At 46.9% G+C, this 19,684-nt stretch overlaps 1 protein-coding gene across 2 annotated transcripts in view; it reads right to left on the bottom strand.

The window, feature by feature from the left end:
• The window catches only part of ERCC3 (ERCC excision repair 3, TFIIH core complex helicase subunit), a 733,178-nt gene that overhangs the window by 545,768 nt on the left and 167,726 nt on the right, over window positions 1–19,684 (bottom strand). For both annotated transcript variants that reach the window (XM_069236738.1, XM_069236742.1), the window contains one exon: window positions 12,943–13,078. In XM_069236738.1, coding sequence (XP_069092839.1) covers window positions 12,943–13,078 — 136 coding nt within the window. The remainder of the gene's footprint in view (window positions 1–12,942; window positions 13,079–19,684) is intronic.

Below are 19,684 nucleotides of genomic sequence, written 5' to 3'. Positions count from 1 at the left end.
TCCCTGGTGGCTCTATGGCAGGAGAGGCACGGGGATACTAGAGAGTGGCACCTGCGTTAATTATGCTCATAATAGCTGGTTTCGTATCGATCGCTGGTTGGACGCGGTCAGTTGAGCACATGGCGCGCACTTTGTCAGACCACTCGCCGGTCAAGTTAGTGCTGGTGGTGCCGGGAGGGCCGGGGCATGCGTATGCGTAGCGTCTACCACATGGAGCATTGCGAGATCAGGTTTTCCGGGAGGAAGTTCGTGAGGCCATTATTCACTATTTCGATGAGAATTGTGGGTCAGTGACTTCTGCTGGTACCTTGTGGGAGGCATTTAAGGTGGTAATTCTCGGTGTATGCCTCTCTAAACAGCACGGTGTGCTGAAGTCCCTGCGGCAGGACTTGGCTGACTTGGAGGCACAGATAGTGGAGCTGGAGGGGTGTCTGGTTGTTGACTGGTCTGGAGACATGCTCTCAGCTTTACGAAGGACTGTCACACAATATGAGGAGGCCTCTTTGCGCGAGATCTGCTTTCTGGGGAAACATGCAAGGCAAGGAGGTACGGGGAAGGTGAGAGGGCAAGGCGCACCCTTGTGAGTATGCTACGAAGGCCATGGGCTAGCAACTATATTGTCGAGCTGAACGACGCATCGGGAGGGCGTGTGGCGGGGTCGGATGGCGTCCTGCGGGTCTTTACTGACTTTTTTCTTCTTCAGAATTGTATGCTGAGTCTTCTGGTCAGGACCCAGGGGCCGTGCAGGACTACTTTTCCGAGATCAGCTTGCTGTGGTTTGATGACTCGCATAGGTCCTACCTAGACGTTCCCTTCACTGTGGAAGATGTCAAAACGGCGATTTGTAGCTTGCCAGGCGATAGGTTTCCCGGACTTGACGGTCTCAGCCCATCCTTTTATAAAGAATATGCAGACATTCCAGCGCCTCACTTGTTGGAGGTGTACGCGGAATCTATGGAAACTGGGGTTCTCCCCGTCTCCTTGTGTGAGGCCCTCATCGTCACAATCCTAAAGCCTGGCAAGGAGCCGTGTAGCTGTGACTATCGACCACTCTCTATGACTAATATCGATAACAAAATCTTGGCCAAGATGATCGCGGCGAGATTGCAGCCCTTGCTCCCAAAGCTGGTCTTACCTGACCAGTCTGGGTTTGTTCCTGGTCGGTCTACGGCTCATAATCTTCGCACGTTTTTTGCTGTCGCAAGTACAATTGCAACTGAGTTTAATGCAGCAGCATTATTTTGGGTACCACCAAAGCTTTTGATTCTCTGGCGTGGCAGTATATGTTTGCGCTACTAGCCAGAGTGGATGTGAGCGCTAGGTTTTGTGCAGCTGATCCGCTTGCTGTACTCGGAGCCTACTGCTCGGCTGTGAGTGAATGGGATTGTTTACGGTCCCTTCCAGGTAGCTCGGGGGACTCGGCAGGGCTTCCCTCTGTCTCCGCTGCTTTTCGAGATTGCCATAGAGCCCCTCGCGGCGAGGCTGAGACAACATCATAATCACTGTGGACTGGCATTTCGCCAGCGCCCTATATTGATATCCATGTACACTGATGACATTGCACTGTATGTACGTGAGCCGCTTGATAATCTTGATATTCTGCTTGACGAGATAGTACGGTTTGGGGCATTCTCTGGGATTACGATTAACTGGTCTAAATCTGCGGTAATGCCTCTTTCTGTGGGAACGCCGCAATTTTGTCCCAGATACCCAAGAGGGTGGGCTGAGGGACCAGTGCAATACCTGGGCATTTGACTAAGTGGAGAGGCAGAGACACTATGGTCTGCTAACTATGGAAGAGCAATGACGTGGCTGGAGGAAAGGGTGGGGGCCTGGCGTATGTTGCCGCTCTCACTCACGGGTCGTATTGCGATTGCTAAAATGGTGGTGCTTCCTAAATTTTTATACCTGTTTGTGAATTTACCTCTTATTCTCACGGCTAGTTTTTTGCAGACTCCGCTCTGCGTTGATACGGTTAGCCTGGGCGGGCGGACAGCCCAGAATCTCTTGGGACAAGCTGACACTCCCGTTTGACTTGGGTGGTCTCGCTGCTCCGGACTTGGAGCTTTACTATCACTGTGCGCAGGCTCATTCTGCACATTTCTGGATACGCCCTATACGATACTTACCGCATCTTGCGCCTGAGAGTGATGCGGTGTGGCCGGACGGTTTGTCACGGATAATCGGGAACCTTTCCCGCCCTAGGCCGCGTGGTGTGGATACCGTGGCCTGTACGACTCGGGCCTGGGCTGCTGTGCTGCGCCGGGCTGGTGTGAGTGAGCCGTTCGCCCCTTTGATGCTGGTATTTGATGTTGCAGACGAGCGGATGCACCGGGACGCCTGACTGCATAAATTCCTTCATGAATCTAATTTAACTCTCCTGGGAGACTGGTTTGTGAAGGGGCGGTTTATCTTGTCGGTGACAGTGCTGGGTGATGGACAAGACACTGCGTTGCATCGGTTATATGTGCTGCACATTGGCGCGATGCTCCGTGCCTGCTTCCCGGGCCTTCCCGAGGCCCCGTTGGCGTGTCAAGCGCTGGAGTTGTTGTATTGTGCGCAATCCCCTCGCCGGCTCATTACTAAGTTGTATAACTGTTGCAGGGTGAGAAGCAAGGAGCGGCGACGACTGCTAGGGTGAAGTGGGAAGTGGACATTGGTGAAGACATTTCTGATGAGATGTGAAGGAAATGTTGCACGCATATGCGGGTGCTCTCCCCCAATTATAGAATACGTCTTATTCATTTCAAATTCTTGCACTGCTTGTACTATACCCCCGCGGTTTGCGAGACATGGGACCGCGGGTCGACTCTTGTTGTGAACGGTGCGGTTCTTCTGACGCAGATTTTATTCACCTAACATGGAGTTGTGTGGTGGTGCGCGCTTACTGGAATGAGGTGATGCATATGATAGAAGTAATGACTGGCCTGGTTCTGCCCTACTCCCCTAACCTTGCGCTGATTGGATATGTGGACAAGATAACCATTTGTCCACAGGAGGCTGGTGGGCCTCCTGCTGCTGTTGGCAAAACGGAGAGTGGCGATGTGCTGGGGGCGTGGGAGATCCCCAAGAGGATCTGAGTGGTTGCGAGAAGCTGCTTTTTGCCAAGAACAACTTATTCTTTACTGGGAGTTGATGCCGGAGGGATCCCGACCTTGGGATATCTGGGCCCCATTATGCCTTTTCTTGGAGACCAACCTGTGAGATTGTAGATGGGGAACTGTACCCTGCCACGTGCATTGTGATCAGAACCCTACATTCGCTCTCCGTGAGCTTTGATTGATTTGCTGGAAGGAATGCTGCTCTGCTTCCGCATCTCTCCTCGTCACACCTCTTTCTCTTCTCTGTTGAGTATAGTTATGTTATACAGCCCTACAGATGTTTTTTTGAGTCTTACTTTCGGTCTCTGTGATTGCCACTACCTCTGCACGCCGACCGTGGGCGACACCGGCCATTTCTGACAGGCTCAATGGTTTAAGTGTTTACGAGATTGATATATGGTGGTGCAGATTTCTGCGAATGTTATCTGTTAATCTGATCAGCGTCTATAAGGCACAGTCTTCATTAATTTTATGTGATGGGCTGTTTCTGTTGTTAAACTCAATAAAAAGAATAACAAAAAAAAGAGGCAAGCTCTAAATTAAGCCCTTGGAGTCCAGTCTTTGCCCTCTTACTCTGGCAGAAGCAGCAACTGCAGGATAGCTCCACAAAGCACAATCACAGGCAGGGCAGCTCTTCTTCCTCAGCCCTTCAGCTCTTCTCCAGGCAGAGGTTCCTCTTGGTTTCTAGAAGTGTTCTAAAGTCTGTGGTTTTGGGTGCCCTTCTTATACCCAATTTCTCCTTTGAAGTAGGCCTACTTCAAAGCAAAGTCTCTCCTGAATGTGAAATCCTGCCTTGCCCAGGCCAGGCCCAAGACACTCAACAGGGGGCTGGAGACTGCACTGTGTGAGGACAGGCACAGCCCTTTCAGGTGTGAGTGACCACTCCTCCCCTCCCTCCTAGCACAGATGGCTCATCAGGAAATGCAGACTACACCCCAGCTCCTTTTGTGTCACTGTATAGTGTGAGGTGCAACCAGCCCAACTGTCAAACGGACCCAGACAGTGAATCCATAAACAGGCAGAGTCACAATAATGGTATAAGCAAGAAAATGCTCACTTTCTAAACGTGGCATTTTCAAACACACAATCTTAAAATCAACTTTACTAAAAGATGTATTTAAAAAAGAGGTAGGCAGAGGTCCCTTGTGCCTCTCCCTCTTCTGATAATACGGCGAAATACTGTTTTAATTTAATTTGAATTCAGATGTGAAGTTTTAAAATTGTTAAAAAGTGAATTTGAAATCTGTCATTTTTTTAAATTGCAATCGGCACTGGTGTGTCCTAGGAACGAGACGCTCGCTTTTTACTATCAGTTTGTTCCGTTTTTCGGCCGCCATTTTGGGGGGTTAGCGCTCCAGCTTTTAGTGCTGGAGGGCTATATTAGCCACAACAGGAGCGCGGCGCGCACCTGAAGGTAGGCAGAGGTCCCTTGTGCCTCTCCCTCTTCTGATAATACGGCGAAATACTGTTTTAATTTAATATGAATTCAGATGTGAAGTTTTAAAATTGTTAAAAAGTGAATTTGAATCTGACATTTTTTAAAATTGCAATCGGCACTGGTGTGTCCTAGGAACGAGACGCTCGCTTTTTACTAGCAGTTTGTTCCGTTTTTCGGCCGCCATTTTGGGGGGTTAGCGCTCCAGCTTTTAGTGCTGGAGGGCTATATTAGCCACAACAGGAGCGCGGCGCGCAGCGGGCGCGCCAAAGGCAAGCTCGTCTGCGCCCGTCCGCGCCAGAACGAGCCAAGAGCCCAGAAATTATGCCCGAGCCGGAGGGATAGGTATTACTTATTCAAGTGAAGAACTACTTCTCCTTAATAAAAACTCCTCAGTCCTATGCCATAACAATCTAGACCCAGATAAGGTTAACTTTAGATGCCCCAGTTGTGCATGGTCACATAAAGTATCTACAAACCACCGACAAGCGAAGAATTATGTTAGATTTCCTATATGTCTAGTTAATTGTCGGTCACTAGGAGCGCATGCTAGGGACATTCATCTCCTAATAGAACAAACTGAACCCCTGGCCTTGTTTCTAACAGAAACATGGCTGGATGAAAGCTCCGCACCAGATATTGTCATGGCCCTCCCCTCAGGCTATAAGATTAGCAGAGTGGACAGACCTAGCAGAGGGGGAGGCATTGCAGTCATTTTTAGAGACACATGTAAGATCGACTGTGCCCCTTCCCTAATTAAAGGCTGCGAAAGCATGTCGTTTGCGATCAATGTAAACCCTCATTATACACTCTCGGGGGTATTGATCTACCGTCCACCTGGTCCCATGGGAGATTTTATAATGTCACTAGCAGAATACACTTCGCAAATAACACACACTAAATCTAATTTTTTAGTGCTGGGTGACTTCAACCTCCATATAGAAAATATAGGTACTGCATCTTCTAAGATGTTGATAGCAGAGATGAATGCATGTGATCTAAACCAACTTATTCAGGGCCCCACCCATGTTAAGGGCCATACACTTGACCTGGCTTTCTCTAATAATCCAAATTTAAAATTTTTACTATCTTCCCCGCTTGTATGGTCCGATCATTTCCTTTTGGAAATGGAATTACATCTTACGCACTACAAGACCCCACACAGGGGGGCACCCCCTCGCCGTAGGAAATGGCATAGGTTAAAATCCGTAGATTTTGTCTCTGCACTGTAGAAAAACAGACCAGGGAGCATAAATACAAATAATATAACAGTCTTTTCGCATTCTGTTAATAAATGGATAGAGAACAGTTTAGATGAGATTATACCTCTCTCCTCGTCTAAATGCACCCGGCGTAAGAAGTCACCTCCGTGGTACAATGCCGATTTACTGGAGAAAAAAAGAGAGTGTAGGAAACTTGAGAGGAGATGGCGATGCACCAAAAATGAATCCATGAAAAAGGATTATAAAATTTTGATCCGAGATTATCACATGGAAATTAAAAAAGCTCAGGCGATCTATTATGCAGGAAAAATCGAAGCGGCTGCCAACTCACCTAAGGAGATCTTTAATGCCTTAAAAGATCTCATCCATCCAAGAGAGGAAGCAGAAAGTAGGGATTCCCCCCAACAACATGTAGAAGAGCTGGCTGGTTTTTTCCTGGACAAAATCCAGAATATCTACCTTGCATTCCCTAACACCCCTAATATAGGACAGGAAAGAATAAATTATGAGGCCAGGGAGGTAATCACTTTTACAAATTTCACTCCTATCAGTCTGGACAGTGTTATCAATCTAATGAGATTAACAAAATCGGGCTCTCCACTTGACCCAGCCCCTCCCCAGGTTTTATCCTTGGGAATCTCAGTAGTAGGGCCGATAATAAAGAATCTTATTAATAATTCTCTGAGTGACGGCATAGTACCTGATCACTGGAAACAAGCCATTGTCAAACCACTCCTGAAGAAAACCAGCTTGGACCCCAAGATACTGAGTAACTATAGACCAATCTCATTGCTGCCCTTAATCGCCAAATTGGCGGAGAAACATGTACACTCTCAATTATCCTCATTCCTGGAAGAAAATAATTTTATACATCCGACCCAGATGGGTTTCAGACCTAAACATGGCACTGAAACTGCCTTGATTGCCATAACAGAATAGGCAAGGAAGAGGATGGACTCAGGTATGGAAACCGCGATTATCCTCCTTGACCTAAGTGCTGCTTTTGATACAGTTGATTTAAAAATCCTTATAGAAAGGGTACAAGGATGTGGAATTGCCGGGTCTGCGTTAGACTGGATTTGCTCCTTCTAATATGGAAGGTCTTTTCAGGTACTTGACAGAGAATGTATCTCTAGGAGCACTTTTAGCAGCTGTGGTGTTCCTCAGGGCTCGGCCTTGAGTCCGTTACTTTTTAACATCTACATGAGGCCATTAGCAGGCATAGTTGAGCCCTTCGGACTGAACATAGTTTCTTATGCCGATGATACGCAGCTGATAGTTTCCTTCTCCAACTCCCATCCGGATATGGGCCTAGCCTTAGGTCCTTGTATGAAGGCAGTTGCAACCTGGATGGCTGATAGTAAACTAAAGCTCAACGATGATAAAACTGAGGTTATGTTTTTTGGAAATAAAATTCCCCCTTTTAACTCCAGCATACTGAGAGGAATATCTACCCTCCCCCCTCCTAAAGGCCTGATTAAAAGCCTCGGGGTATGGCTTGATCCCCTTCTCTCTATGGCCCAAAATGCAAATAGAGTAGCAGGAACCGCCTTTGCTCTACTAAGGACCTTGAGGAAGGCGTTAACTATTCTACCTTTCACAGCGAGGAGAATGGTTGTCCAGGCACTGATTGGTGCCCGGATTGACTATGGAAATGCGTTGTTCATTGGCTCCCCGAAATATGTAATTCAGAGACTGCAAAGAGTTTAAAATGCAGCAGCTCGTCTGCTACTAAACATCCCTAAACATCACTCAATACGGCCAGGAATTGTTTCTTTACACTGGCTCCTGGTAGCAGAAAGGATTCAGTTCAAGACCCTGTGCCACGTTCACAGATCTATATTTGATAAGGGACCTGAAATGTTGAAAACTCTTGTTCAGGCCTATATTCCAGCCAGACCTCTTAGATCCTCCTCAGCTAATCTGGCTAAAGTTCCAATCATGAGGAAAGCCAGATGGGGAGGAAGATCGGTAGCTTACCAAGGCGCTTTACTTTGGAATAACCTTCCTCTCAAGCTGAGAGCTAATTCTCAAGAGTTGTTGTTCAGAAAAGAATTGAAGACCTGGCTATTTAAAACTTAAATCCCCTGAATAATTTTTTTAAGCAGTATGTCATCATTATGGCTGTATAAGCGCTACGAGGCCGTTGGCAGTTAGGCGCTATATAAACCTCTATAACATAACATAACATAAATTGTGAGCTCAGAGACCCCAAACTCCACATGTCCATCTGCTCCCAAAGGGAACCTACACTTTAATCATATTTAAAGGTAGCCCCCTTGTTAGCCTATGAGAGGGACAGGCCTTGCAACAGTGAAAAACTAATTTAGCAGTATTTTACTGTCAGGACATACACAAGACATTACTATATGTCTTACCTTAACCATACACTGCACCCTGCCCTTGGGGCTACCTAGGGCCTACCTTAGGGGTGCCTTACATGTAAGAAAAGGGAAGGTTTAGGCCTGGCAAGTGGGTACACTTGCCAAGTCGAATCTACAGTTAAAACTGCACACACAGACACTGCAGTGGCAGGTCTGAGACATGATTACAGAGCTACTTATGTGGGTGGCACAACCAGTGCTGCAGACCCACTAGTAGCATTTGATTTACAGGCCCTGGCACCTCTAGTGCACTTTACTAGGGACTTACTAGTAAATCAAATATGCCAATCATGGATAAACCAATTACATACAATTTACACAGAGAGCATATTCACTTTAGCACTGATTAGCAGTGGTAAAGCGCTCAGAGTTCAAAAGCCAACAGCAACAGCTCAGAAAAAAAAATTGGAGGCAGGCGGCAAAAAGATTGGGGATGACCCTGCATAAGCAAAAAAGTCTAACATTTACCATCAGCAATAGCTTGCGAGAGTATGGTTCGGGCCTTCACTGAGACCACAGGCAGCAACTGAGAAACCAATCCCATACAGTATGAGAAATATCGTCCTAATAAGCATGCTGTGTTCACAGACCGCAATACAAGATTAAGGGAATAAAAATTACTCTACCCAAATGTATCCATTCTATTGGATTCCCTATCTGGTGGTGTGGTAGAGAACGCAACAGGGTTGATTCAGGAGGTAGATGCCTGGACCTTCATGCTCTGCGGGGTAGGATGCTGGGTAAGTGTGGCGATGGTCCTGTGCAGAAGAATTGCTGTTCAGGGCTTGGCCCAGGCCACTAGCAGGACGTTAGTGAAAGATCATTGAAGGGGAGTAGGGATTCTGAGGAGGATACCCTGGGTTGGAGCATCTCACTGCAGGCAGTGTCAAGTCCAAGACCTCATCCGCCCTCCGGACCACCATCGCAAAGAAGGCCCCTTCTTCCATAGCTAATGTGGAAGGAGAGAGGAGACCACTGTCTGATGAATTATCCAGCCCACTGGCATAAGCCAGTTCCCCCTACCAGTTATCTTCAGCTATGGAATCTTCTATTGGGTCACGGTAACTGTATGGATTCTCATATCCTCTCCATGTGTGCTCCTCACAGGCCTGTTTAGAAACATAAGGCTTCGTCTCCAAATCAGACTGCCTGGGTCCGGTTGGCACTTGTGCTGGCGTCATACGACACCAGTCCGGCTACTTATCAGAGACAGGAACCACAGTGGGACCAGCGCTGCTGATGGGCACTGGCAGCACCAGGAATGGCACAGGGTGGGGGGGGTCGCCAAGTTGTGTCTGAGACGATTTGGATCCACTAACAGATCCTGAAGGCCTGACTAGCACCTAGGATAAACCTGTTAGTGGAAAACTAGCTGTGTCCTTCGTGAACCCTTGGGGCTCAAAGAGGATCCAGCTACACAAAAATGAGGTTCATGGCCTCACATAATTCACGTAGTTGGGCCGGGGTGGCTCTTGTTCCAAGAAACTCAAGGAAACACGGAGGGGAATCAAGCTCAGGATCCAAGGGGATGAGGTGGCAGTAGAGGCTGAATTTGTGGCATACTTCCTGCTTTGCAGATTTGAATTAGTACAGAGAAGTTGAACAGCGCTTTAATGTCTTGGACTTTTTCTTGTGCGACTTTCCTGAAGAAGTTCTGGGTCGTCATCATAGGTGGCGTGAGCAACTCTGAGATCTGTGCAAGATCTCACTCGCGACCCGGAGCAGCTAGGATCTTCATGGCTCGTTCGCAGATGGCCTTAAGGTTTATAGTCTTGCACTTCGAGCACGCTTTGGAGTTGTGGTCCAGCTCCGGAGATCAAAGGCACACCAAGTTGGGGAGGGTGAGATGTGTGTGGGGGAGGGGGGAGGTCTGTCATAAGCATTTGCCTGTAAAAGGTACCATAAGGTTTAAAAACTGTTGTTTTTTTTAGGTGACATCCAAAAAGTGAGTAAAAAAGGCAAAGTGGTATACATGTGTCGACAAAACGTTGAAAAAATCCAGTCAAAAAATTACAGAGAGGACCTTGATCTGAATCTGCCCTGATAGAGCAGAAAAGTAGAAACTGAGGCCAGCGCGCTGGGGTGGTGTCTATAAAAGGCACTGCACACGTCACTTCTAGCATAGACGATGTAGACTATGCCATGTAGAGACGAACAACACCTCCTACTGGTGCAGGAGGAGTCTGCTCAGAAAAATGTCTGGATCGAGTTTAACTCCTGGGGAATATTCTACAGTAAGGAACTGAAGTCTCTATCACATATCGTCGAATAGAACTTGTTTCTGTCTTCTGAGCCAATGCATTGAATTGATGCCTGCATAGACAGAATTTCCAATACTTTTGTTAGAAACTTGAACAAGAGAGGCCAATCCCAAACCAGAAGCCCTTAGCTTTGTCTAAATTTTCCTGAGGAATGATCAGCCTTCGCCCTAAGTAATCTGTCCATCAAAAGACATGCCCAACCACTGGACTTAGACATCTCCAGAGAAACCCTGACATAGGATCCAAGCATGCCTCCATAGCACTGCACTAGGCCCCACTGCTCATGCCCCCACATCAACAGAACGTAGGCAAGTCGAGCTGTTTGCTTCAAAGTGTTTAGACGGTCCTTTAAAAGCCACTTAAAAGGACCTTGCATGTATGAAGAAGACTCAATATTGCCATCAAACCGAACATACCACAGAACATGGAAATCACGAACCCATCATGCAGACAGCATTCAATGATTTCAAAGTCAAACTGCCGATAGCAAAAAATATCCAGCAAAAAAGTTTCCATTTTCCAAGTCCAATTTCCACGACTCCTAATCTTGAGCAACTCAAGGAAAAGTACTGTGGTTCTTTTTGTAAGATGCCTCAGCAATAAAATCAGGAGTAGAATGTTATGATAAAAATGAAGGTTCATAAAGCAAAGGTATATGCTTCTCTCATGCCAGGCCTACAATTGCACGTACAGACTAGGGTGCCTTCTACACTGACTTCACAGTATCAGCTGAAGCCCCATTAAGTGGCAACAATAGATCAATTTTTTAATTTTCAGACAAAATCTCTGTATAAACATTTGATGATTCAAATAGAGAAGAGTATTAAAAGCTTCCACAACTTTCTCAATCATCATAGAGAAAGATAACTGCTCTGAATATAAATGCCACTAGGAAACAATAAACTCCTAAGAGGTGCCAAATCCGATTGCTTTCGGTAAATCCAAATACAAGCCTTCATTCATAGAAGAGGGTGACAGTTAAGATCTCCGCTTCACTATCATAATCACCATTAGGCTGATAAGGATGTGTAACCTCCATATCATTGAATTCTGTGCCAAAAAGTTACTTAAACCTCTGAAGCCTCTCATTAGCTGTGACCATTCACATCTGTGGAAGCCTATTCTAGTGTAAATATTGTTGTGACTACCTTCTTGCCATCCGCAGAATGCCCTCTGTAAGAAGAACATTAGACATGACTTCTCTGATGAAACAGGTATAGACTTCAGTTGTAGCCCTACAGCCAAAGCAGACAGTGAAGTGTGCCTCAACTCTGAACTGGATCAACTGGTCATTTAAATTCACCTTCACATAAGTCAACTTTATCACATCTGACATGGACCATAGATTAGGGGCCAAATGGTGCTAAAACTGACAGAATTTTCAGAGAAAAAAATTCTGTCAAACTGACAGGATAGATGAAGCTCTGGGTCCATGTCGGAAGGAGCAGAAAAAAGGAACGGATGTCCACACATGGCAGTAGGACAGATATAGTGGCCAGACTTCCAATCTGGGGTAAAATGGATTAAATGCAGACCTGCACAATGCCACCTACCGATGCAGCAGAGAATTGCTATTAAAAATCTTAAGACTCAGTCTTGTGAATGGGGGAATTCACAAAATTAGAATTCAACACTTGGAAGTCTCTATTAGAACCTTGCCGACTCAGGAAAGACTTCATTCCTCAAACAAAGACAACAATGTGCCAAATTTTGCCAAAAAAAGAAAAAGTTGGCTGAACAACAGTTCCAGAGCCATATAAGGGAGTGGAAGAATACAGTACTGACAAGTTTGCCATATGTGGTGCAATGTATAGTTCTGTGACATCACTAACTGTGGAGCCATGTGTATTCCCATAAAAACGAGCAGCACCACTGAACACAGGTGAGAAGGTACTACCTCAAAAGTATTCCCAGATACACAGTGGCACCTGTGATTAACTAAAGCAACCTGATGGACCGAGTAACCACTGGAGTTAATATTTCTTGGTTCGCAGCTAATTTGCTATCATGAACACTTTTGCACACAACTGAGTATCTAACAGTCTGGAAGATGTGAGGTAGGTGTAATTAATAGAACCTATGGGAAGGAAACACACATCGTAAGTGGAAAGGGTAGGCTCAGTTTTGTTAATTTTGGAAAAGAAGGTAGAGTTTAATATTATGAACGTTTCTAAACCACTTGATACTAGGTGGACAACAGAGTATTGTCTTAGTACAGGAGGATCATGGGTGCATTTGAAAATAAAGTGAACATTCATAAAACCTTTGAAAGTGAAGACATATTAACAAAGTTAAGTATAAAACGATAAGGAGGAAAAATAAGGCAGAAATACTGTAACCGTTGCTTTTATAATAAGACCAATAGTATTCATGAAGGATTCATATGAGCTGAATGAAAGACAACTATAAAAATGATGTCTTAACATTACACAATGTTATTTACGCGATCAACTGAGTGGCTAATTTGCCAGAGAAGACATGGTGTGCGTGGAAAGAGACAATTAAGACAACAGTTCAAGAATTAGCAATAAAACTTACTGCAGATTTACTTGTGAATGTCTCCATAATGAGGTCTGTTTCTTCACCATCTGCATTTCTAAGTCGACATTCTTTAATTGTTTTATCCTGGAGAAGCTGCTGAATTACTTCTGGATGTGCACTTTCCACAAAATATCTGTGATAGAAAGGAACCTTTTGAATTACTTGTGCTGAGCATACACTTGTACTGTAATTTATGTGTGTATTTGTTTAGAACACATTCGCCATTTATTGGCCTCTTAGCAATGTAGGATCCAGTAATGTGTGTTGCTAACCGGCCCTGGGGAATATATGAACCGAAGTTTGATTAGGTGAATGGAGATGTGCAACTAGGGTATTAATGCACTCTCACTAACTCTCATTGTGCCTAGCACTCACAATGTGTGCAGATGCAGTGAAACATTTTCTTTTTTGAAAGTTCAATTTATTTAAAATTATTGCTGAAAAACAATTTAAGGGTTTTTTGGGGGTAATGATTTATAAAGATGGATTGCTACTGTGTAAAGATAAGAGTAAGCTCTTAATTCAACATAGTTTCACAGAATACAACGGAGGGTATGGTTCTGTAAAAATGTATACAGCAAGTTGAACAAGCATGTACAATGCAACGGGTCTCACGTTTGCTCATGTTAGAGCTGATCGCGTTGTAAACTCCAAACCCGACTTTTCACCTATCGGGCAAAAGTGCATTTGTGCACACAACCCGAAAAAGTGAAATTAACTATGTAAAGCGCTCGACTTCTGCCAAGCGAGATCGTGCTGGTAAATTAGAGAAAAAGAAGTCCACGAGCCCGATGGAAAATAGCGAGCCTCGCATGTTTTCTGTACTTGGTCGCTGCGCTCGAGGAGGGCTAACCACCGGAAAAGGCATGACGTATGCTTGCCTTCGACTAATGAAAGCAAGCAGATTTTATTAGGCAAGCCCACGAACCAATAAACACTGACGTGAAGCTGACAGGGCTCCGAGCCCTTTTTTAAATACAAAAGCATCTTGCTGCGATATGCATGCGCGAGCCCATGCAACGCAGGCTCAACCCTAAAAATAGGTGTTTGGCAACTTTGGAAAAAGGACTAATATTTTTACATATTACATGAAATTATTTTTAAATTTCATAGATTTACTTTAAAAATAAGTGTAGGAGGCTTGCTCATTCTATTGTGTACACCTATGGTGTGGCACTAACTGAGTCCAGGCAGCCCTTAGTGATAACGTTTTAGTACTCTAGGGGTAGCTGTGGAGAGCAGCTCAGGCTTATCAAGGAGAAGTGTAATGTACCTACAATACAACAGCAGTCAGTCAGTGATAGCCACACAAGAAAGTACCACACCAGGTGTTATAAAAATAAAGTACTGTTAATATCACCCTAGTACTATCCTAATGTTGGTATATCTCCACTATCTGCAGTGGCCCACCTATCAGGAGGAGGTCAGGGATGTCATCCACCTGGCCTAACCAGTCAGATGCTCCCAGGGGTATCTGCACATCTTATTTCCAAGATGGCAGAATCAAGTGGCCATCTTGTAGAGCTCTGCGCACCTCCCTAGGGAAGGTGCAGGACGAAAGGGGGGGGGGTGGTCACTCCCCTGTCCTTTGTGTGGTTTTGCACCAGAGCGGGAACCGGGGGTTCCTGCAATGGTGCAAACTGGTTTATGCAAGTAGGGCACCAAATGTGCCCTTCAAAAGCAGTCTGATGGCACTCAGAGGCCACCTCACCCCAGCCCAGCCCAGAGACACCTAGTTTTAAAGGAGAGGAGGTCACACCTCCCTTCTACAGGAAACCCTTTGTTCTGCCTTCCCTTGCTCGAGTACGGCTCAGCAGCAGGGGGGCAGAACAGTGGGGTCTGCAGCAGCATGGGCTGGCATGCAGACCCTGCAAGGCTATACAGACAGATTTCTGGGATCCTCTAAGGAACCCCCAGAGTACATGGTATCAGGCAATTAACACTGGAATCGGTTCAGTTGCATAGTACCAAACGAACGAGTTACTTACCTTCGGTAACGACTTTTCTGGTGGATACATTAGCTACCTGTGGATTCCTCACCTAATGAATACTCACATGGCGCCAGCATTCAACTGAAATCTTCTTACTAGTCTCTGCACGTCGACGAGGACGTCACTCTAGCCCACGCGACGCCGTCTGACGTCATACAGGCAATAAGAGGTCCTCGACGACGTGCGGACGTCAGTACCAATCATTTTTTACGTGCATGAGAACAACCAGGTAATGCAATGAAAGAGCAAGGCAACATCCCATTACATTGTAAAAATACACAACATTGCATGAATAACTGTAAATCTTTTATATATATATATATATAAAACTCTCTCTTTTTAAAATATATATCTACACATCAAGTATATACACAAAGATGTATACCTATATACATATAATATATACAACATCTATTGCACCCTCAAAGACCAAGAGGAGCGTACTCAAGGATTACTTGGTAAGACCAGAAAGGCAACGGGGAGGCGGGTGGGACCGTGAGGAATCCACAGGTAGCTAATGTATCCACCAGAAAAGTTGTTACCGAAGGTAAGTAACTCGTTCTTCTGATGGATACAACTACCTGTGGATTCCTCACCTAATGAATAGAGTCCCAAAGCAGTACCACGCCTGGCGGTGGGTGCCTAAATGGTCAAACCAAGAAATCCTGCAGCACTGACCGTGCAAAATGGCCGTCCCTTCTAACCTCAGAATCCAAACAGTAATGTTTTGCAAAAGTGTGAAGGGACGACCAAGTTGCGGCCTTGCAGATGTCGACCACAGGAACACCTCTGGCCAAGGCCGAAGTGGCCGACTTAGCTCTGGTGGAATGAGCTCTAATGCCCTCAGGAGGATCCTTCTTTGCCAAAGAGTAACAGATTTTAATGCAAAGAACAACCCACCTGGATAGTGTTCTCTTGTGGACTGCCTTTCCTCTCCTCTTGCCCACGTATCCAATAAACAGCTGATCCTCCAGCCTGAAATCCTTTGTTCTATCAATAAAGAAGCTCAACGCTCTCTTTGGGTCCAGACGGTGCAGTCTTTCTTCCTCTTTGGAAGGATGAGGCGGAGGATAGAACGTGGACAAAGTAATTGCCTGAGCCAAATGGAAGGGTGAAACAACCTTCGGGAGGAAAGCAGCCTTGGTCCTCAACACCACCTTATCCCCATAAAAAGTTGTATAAGGGGGCTTTACTGATAAGGCCTGCAACTCACTCACTCTCCTTGCTGATGTTATAGCTATCAGGAAGACTGTTTTTAAAACCAAATACCTTAAGGGGCAAGAATGCATAGGTTCAAAAGGGGACCCCATAAGGAAAGTCAGGACCAAGGACAAATCCCATTGCGGCATAACGAATGGCTTTGGAGGATATTTATTTAGAAGACCTTTCAAGAATCTGATAACAATAGGGGATTTAAATAAAGATGGTTGGTCTGGAAGACATATGAAGGCTGACAAGGCCGATAAATAACCCTTAATGGTAGCCACTGCACAACCTTTCTGCGCTAGAGACAGAGCAAAAGACAAAACGTCCGATAGATGAGCATGCAAAGGATCAATCTGCCTCTCTCCACACCACGCAACAAATTTAGACCATCTATTAGCGTAGATAGATTTAGTGGAGTGTCGCCTGGCCGCTAATATAACATCCACTACCTCAGGCGGGAGAGAGAAGGAACTCAGGTTGCCCCGTTCAATCTCCAGGCATGTAGGTGCAGACTCTGGAGGTTGGGGTGTAGAACCTGCCCCTGCGACTGCGAGAGGAGGTCTGCCCTGAAAGGGAGACGGAGCGGAGGGCACATTGAGAGTTGGAGAAGGTCGGAGTACCATACCCTCCTTGGCCAATCCGGAGCTATTAGGATGACTAGAGCCCGGTCCTGGCGAATCTTCCTCAATACTCGAGGAATCAAGGGTATGGGAGGAAACGCGTAAAGCAACTGGCCGCACCAGGTTATTTGAAACGCGTCCCCCAACGCTCCCTGCATCGGATACTGGAGGCTGCAGAATAACGGACAATGCGCGTTCTCTCGAGTGGCAAACAGATCTACCCGAGGAAACCCCCACCTCTGGAAGATTAAACGGACTTGATCTGGATGGAGACGCCACTCGTGGTCTGCCGAGAATTGGCGACTGAGACTGTCCGCACGCACGTTCAAGACTCCGGCCAGATGGTTTGCTATCAAGCAAATCTGATGGTCCTTTGCCCAGGACCATAGTCGAAGAGCTTCTCTGCAGAGAAGGTACGACCCCACTCCTCCCTGCTTGTTTATGTACCACATCGTGGTAGTATTGTCCGTTAGGACCTGTACCGACTGACCACGAAGGGAAGGGAGGAAGGCCTTGAGAGCCAGACGTACAGCCCGTAACTCTAACAGATTGATGTGAAACATCTGTTCCTCTGGAGACCAAAGACCTTTGATCTCCAGATCCCCCAGATGAGCTCCCCACCCTAGAGGGGAAGCATCCGTTATGACTGTGGCCACTGGTGGCGACTGCTGGAACGGCTTTCCTTGTGAAAGATTGTTGCTTGCAATCCACCACTTCAAATCCACAGCAGCATCTCTGGAGATCTTGACAGTACTCTCTAGATCCCCTTTGTGTTGAGACCACTGCCTTCGGAGGCACCACTGAAGAGCCCTCATGTGCCAGCGAGCATGCGTGACCAACAGAATGCAGGAGGCAAACAGACCAAGCAGACGAAGGACCTTGAGGACTGGAACTACCGCTCCATTTCGAAACATTGGAACCAAATCCTGAATATCTTGAATCCGCTGAGGCGGAGGAAAGGCCCGACCCAATGTTGTATCCAGTACTGCCCCTATGAATAGGAGGCGCTGAGAGGGCTCTAGGTGAGATTTGGGCTCGTTCACCGAAAAACCCAGGTCGAACAACAACTGTGTTGTTGACTGCAGATGATGCGACACAAGCTCCGGGGACTTGGCTTTGATCAACCAGTCGTCCAAGTAAGGGAATACTGCTATCCCCTTCCTTCCGAGTTCTGCCGCAACCACCGACATCACCTTCGTGAAGACTCGAGGTGCTGAAGTAAGACCAAACGGAAGGACCGCAAACTGATAGTGCTGCGATCCCACCACAAACCGGAGATACTTCCTGTGTGACTTGAGTATCGGGATATGAAAGTAAGCATCCTGCAAGTCGACAGACACCATCCAGTCTTCCTTGTTCAACGCCAAAAGCACCTGTGCTAGGGTCAGCATCTTGAACTTTTCCTGCTTGAGGAACCAATTCAAGATCCTCAGGTCCAGGATTGGTCTCAAACGACCATCCTTCTTGGGAATCAGGAAATACCTTGAGTAACATCCTCGACCCCTTTCCTGCTCTGGGACCAACTCCACCGCGCCCTTTGAAAGGAGGGCTTGTACCTCCTGTTCTAGCAACAGGAGGTGTTCTTCTGAACAATAAGAAGGGCGGGGCGGGATGAGGGGCGGGAACTCCCGAAAGGGAAGGGTGTAGCCTTTTCCCACAATACTGAGAACCCAAGTGTCCGTTGTAACAGTCTTCCATTTGGTGAGAAAATGCTGTAATCTTCCCCCTACAGGAGAGGAGTGAGTGGGAAATGGTGGAAGCCTAAGGCTGCTTCCCCTGCTGCACCCCGCCAGAGGATGAGGAAGAGGCAGAGTGCTGCTGAGAGGCTCCTCTGGTGCGGACCCTACCTCTCCCCCTAAAAGATCTATAGGGATGGGAAGAGGCAGGTTGCTGATATCTTCCCCGAAAGGAAGAGGAGGAAGAGCCACGCCCAAATCCACGAAACCTCCTGAAAAATCTGGAAGAGGCTGTGGAAGAAGGAGCTTGGAGCCCTAACGACTTAGCCGTGGCCCTGCTCTCCTTAAAACGTTCCAAGGCCGAATCAGCCTTGGCTCCAAACAGTTTGTCCCCATCAAACGGGAGATCCAACAATGTGGACTGTACATCAGCAGAAAAGCCCGAGTTACGGAGCCAGGCCTGTCTCCTTGCCACCACAGTTGTGCCCATTGCTCTGGCTACCGAGTCGGTGGTATCCAGTCCCGTCTGGATAACCTGGGTCGCAGCAGCCTGGGCATTTGAAACAAGATCCAAAAGACCCTGGGGAAGCTCTGTAAATGATGAGGAAATGTCATCCATCAGAGCATGAATATACCTCCCCAGGATACAGGTTGCGTTGGTGGCCTTCAACGCCAGACTGCGGGACGAAAAAATCTTCTTGGACTGCGCCTCTAGTTTCTTTGAATCTCTGTCCCCAGGCACCGTCGGGAAAGAACCAGGCGCTGACTTAGATGAACAGGAGGCCTGCACCACCAAGCTCTCCGGCGTAGGGTGCCTAGACAGAAAACCAGGGTCAGTCGGAGCCGCCCGATACCTCCTGGCCACGGCTCTGTGAACTGCTGGGGAAGATGCCGGCCTCTTCCACACCTCTAACACCGGATCCAGCAGAGCGTCATTAAATGGCAAAAGAGGCTCCGCCGCAGCTGAGGCCGGATGTAGCACCTCTGTTAGAAGGTTTTGTTTAGCCTCCACCACCGGCAAAGGCGGGTCCAAAAAACTAGCTGCCTTCCGTACCACTGCATGAAAGGAAGCAGCCTCCTCAGTGTATTCTCCCGGGGACGAAAGATCCCACTCAGGGGAAGTGTCCAGCCCACTGGCCGACTCCAGACCACGCAGCCCATCACCCGAGTCCTCTAGCTCTCCTTCCTCCAGGGCTCGTTGGTACTCCTGCTCCTCTAATACACGGAGAGCACGTCTCCTCGAATG

Source organism: Pleurodeles waltl, chromosome 1_2, assembly GCF_031143425.1.
Source record: "Pleurodeles waltl isolate 20211129_DDA chromosome 1_2, aPleWal1.hap1.20221129, whole genome shotgun sequence".
NCBI classification, from domain to species: Eukaryota; Metazoa; Chordata; class Amphibia; order Caudata; family Salamandridae; genus Pleurodeles; species Pleurodeles waltl.
The sequence above is the reverse complement of the archived record's forward strand: the minus strand, read 5'-3'. Positions and strand labels throughout refer to the sequence as shown.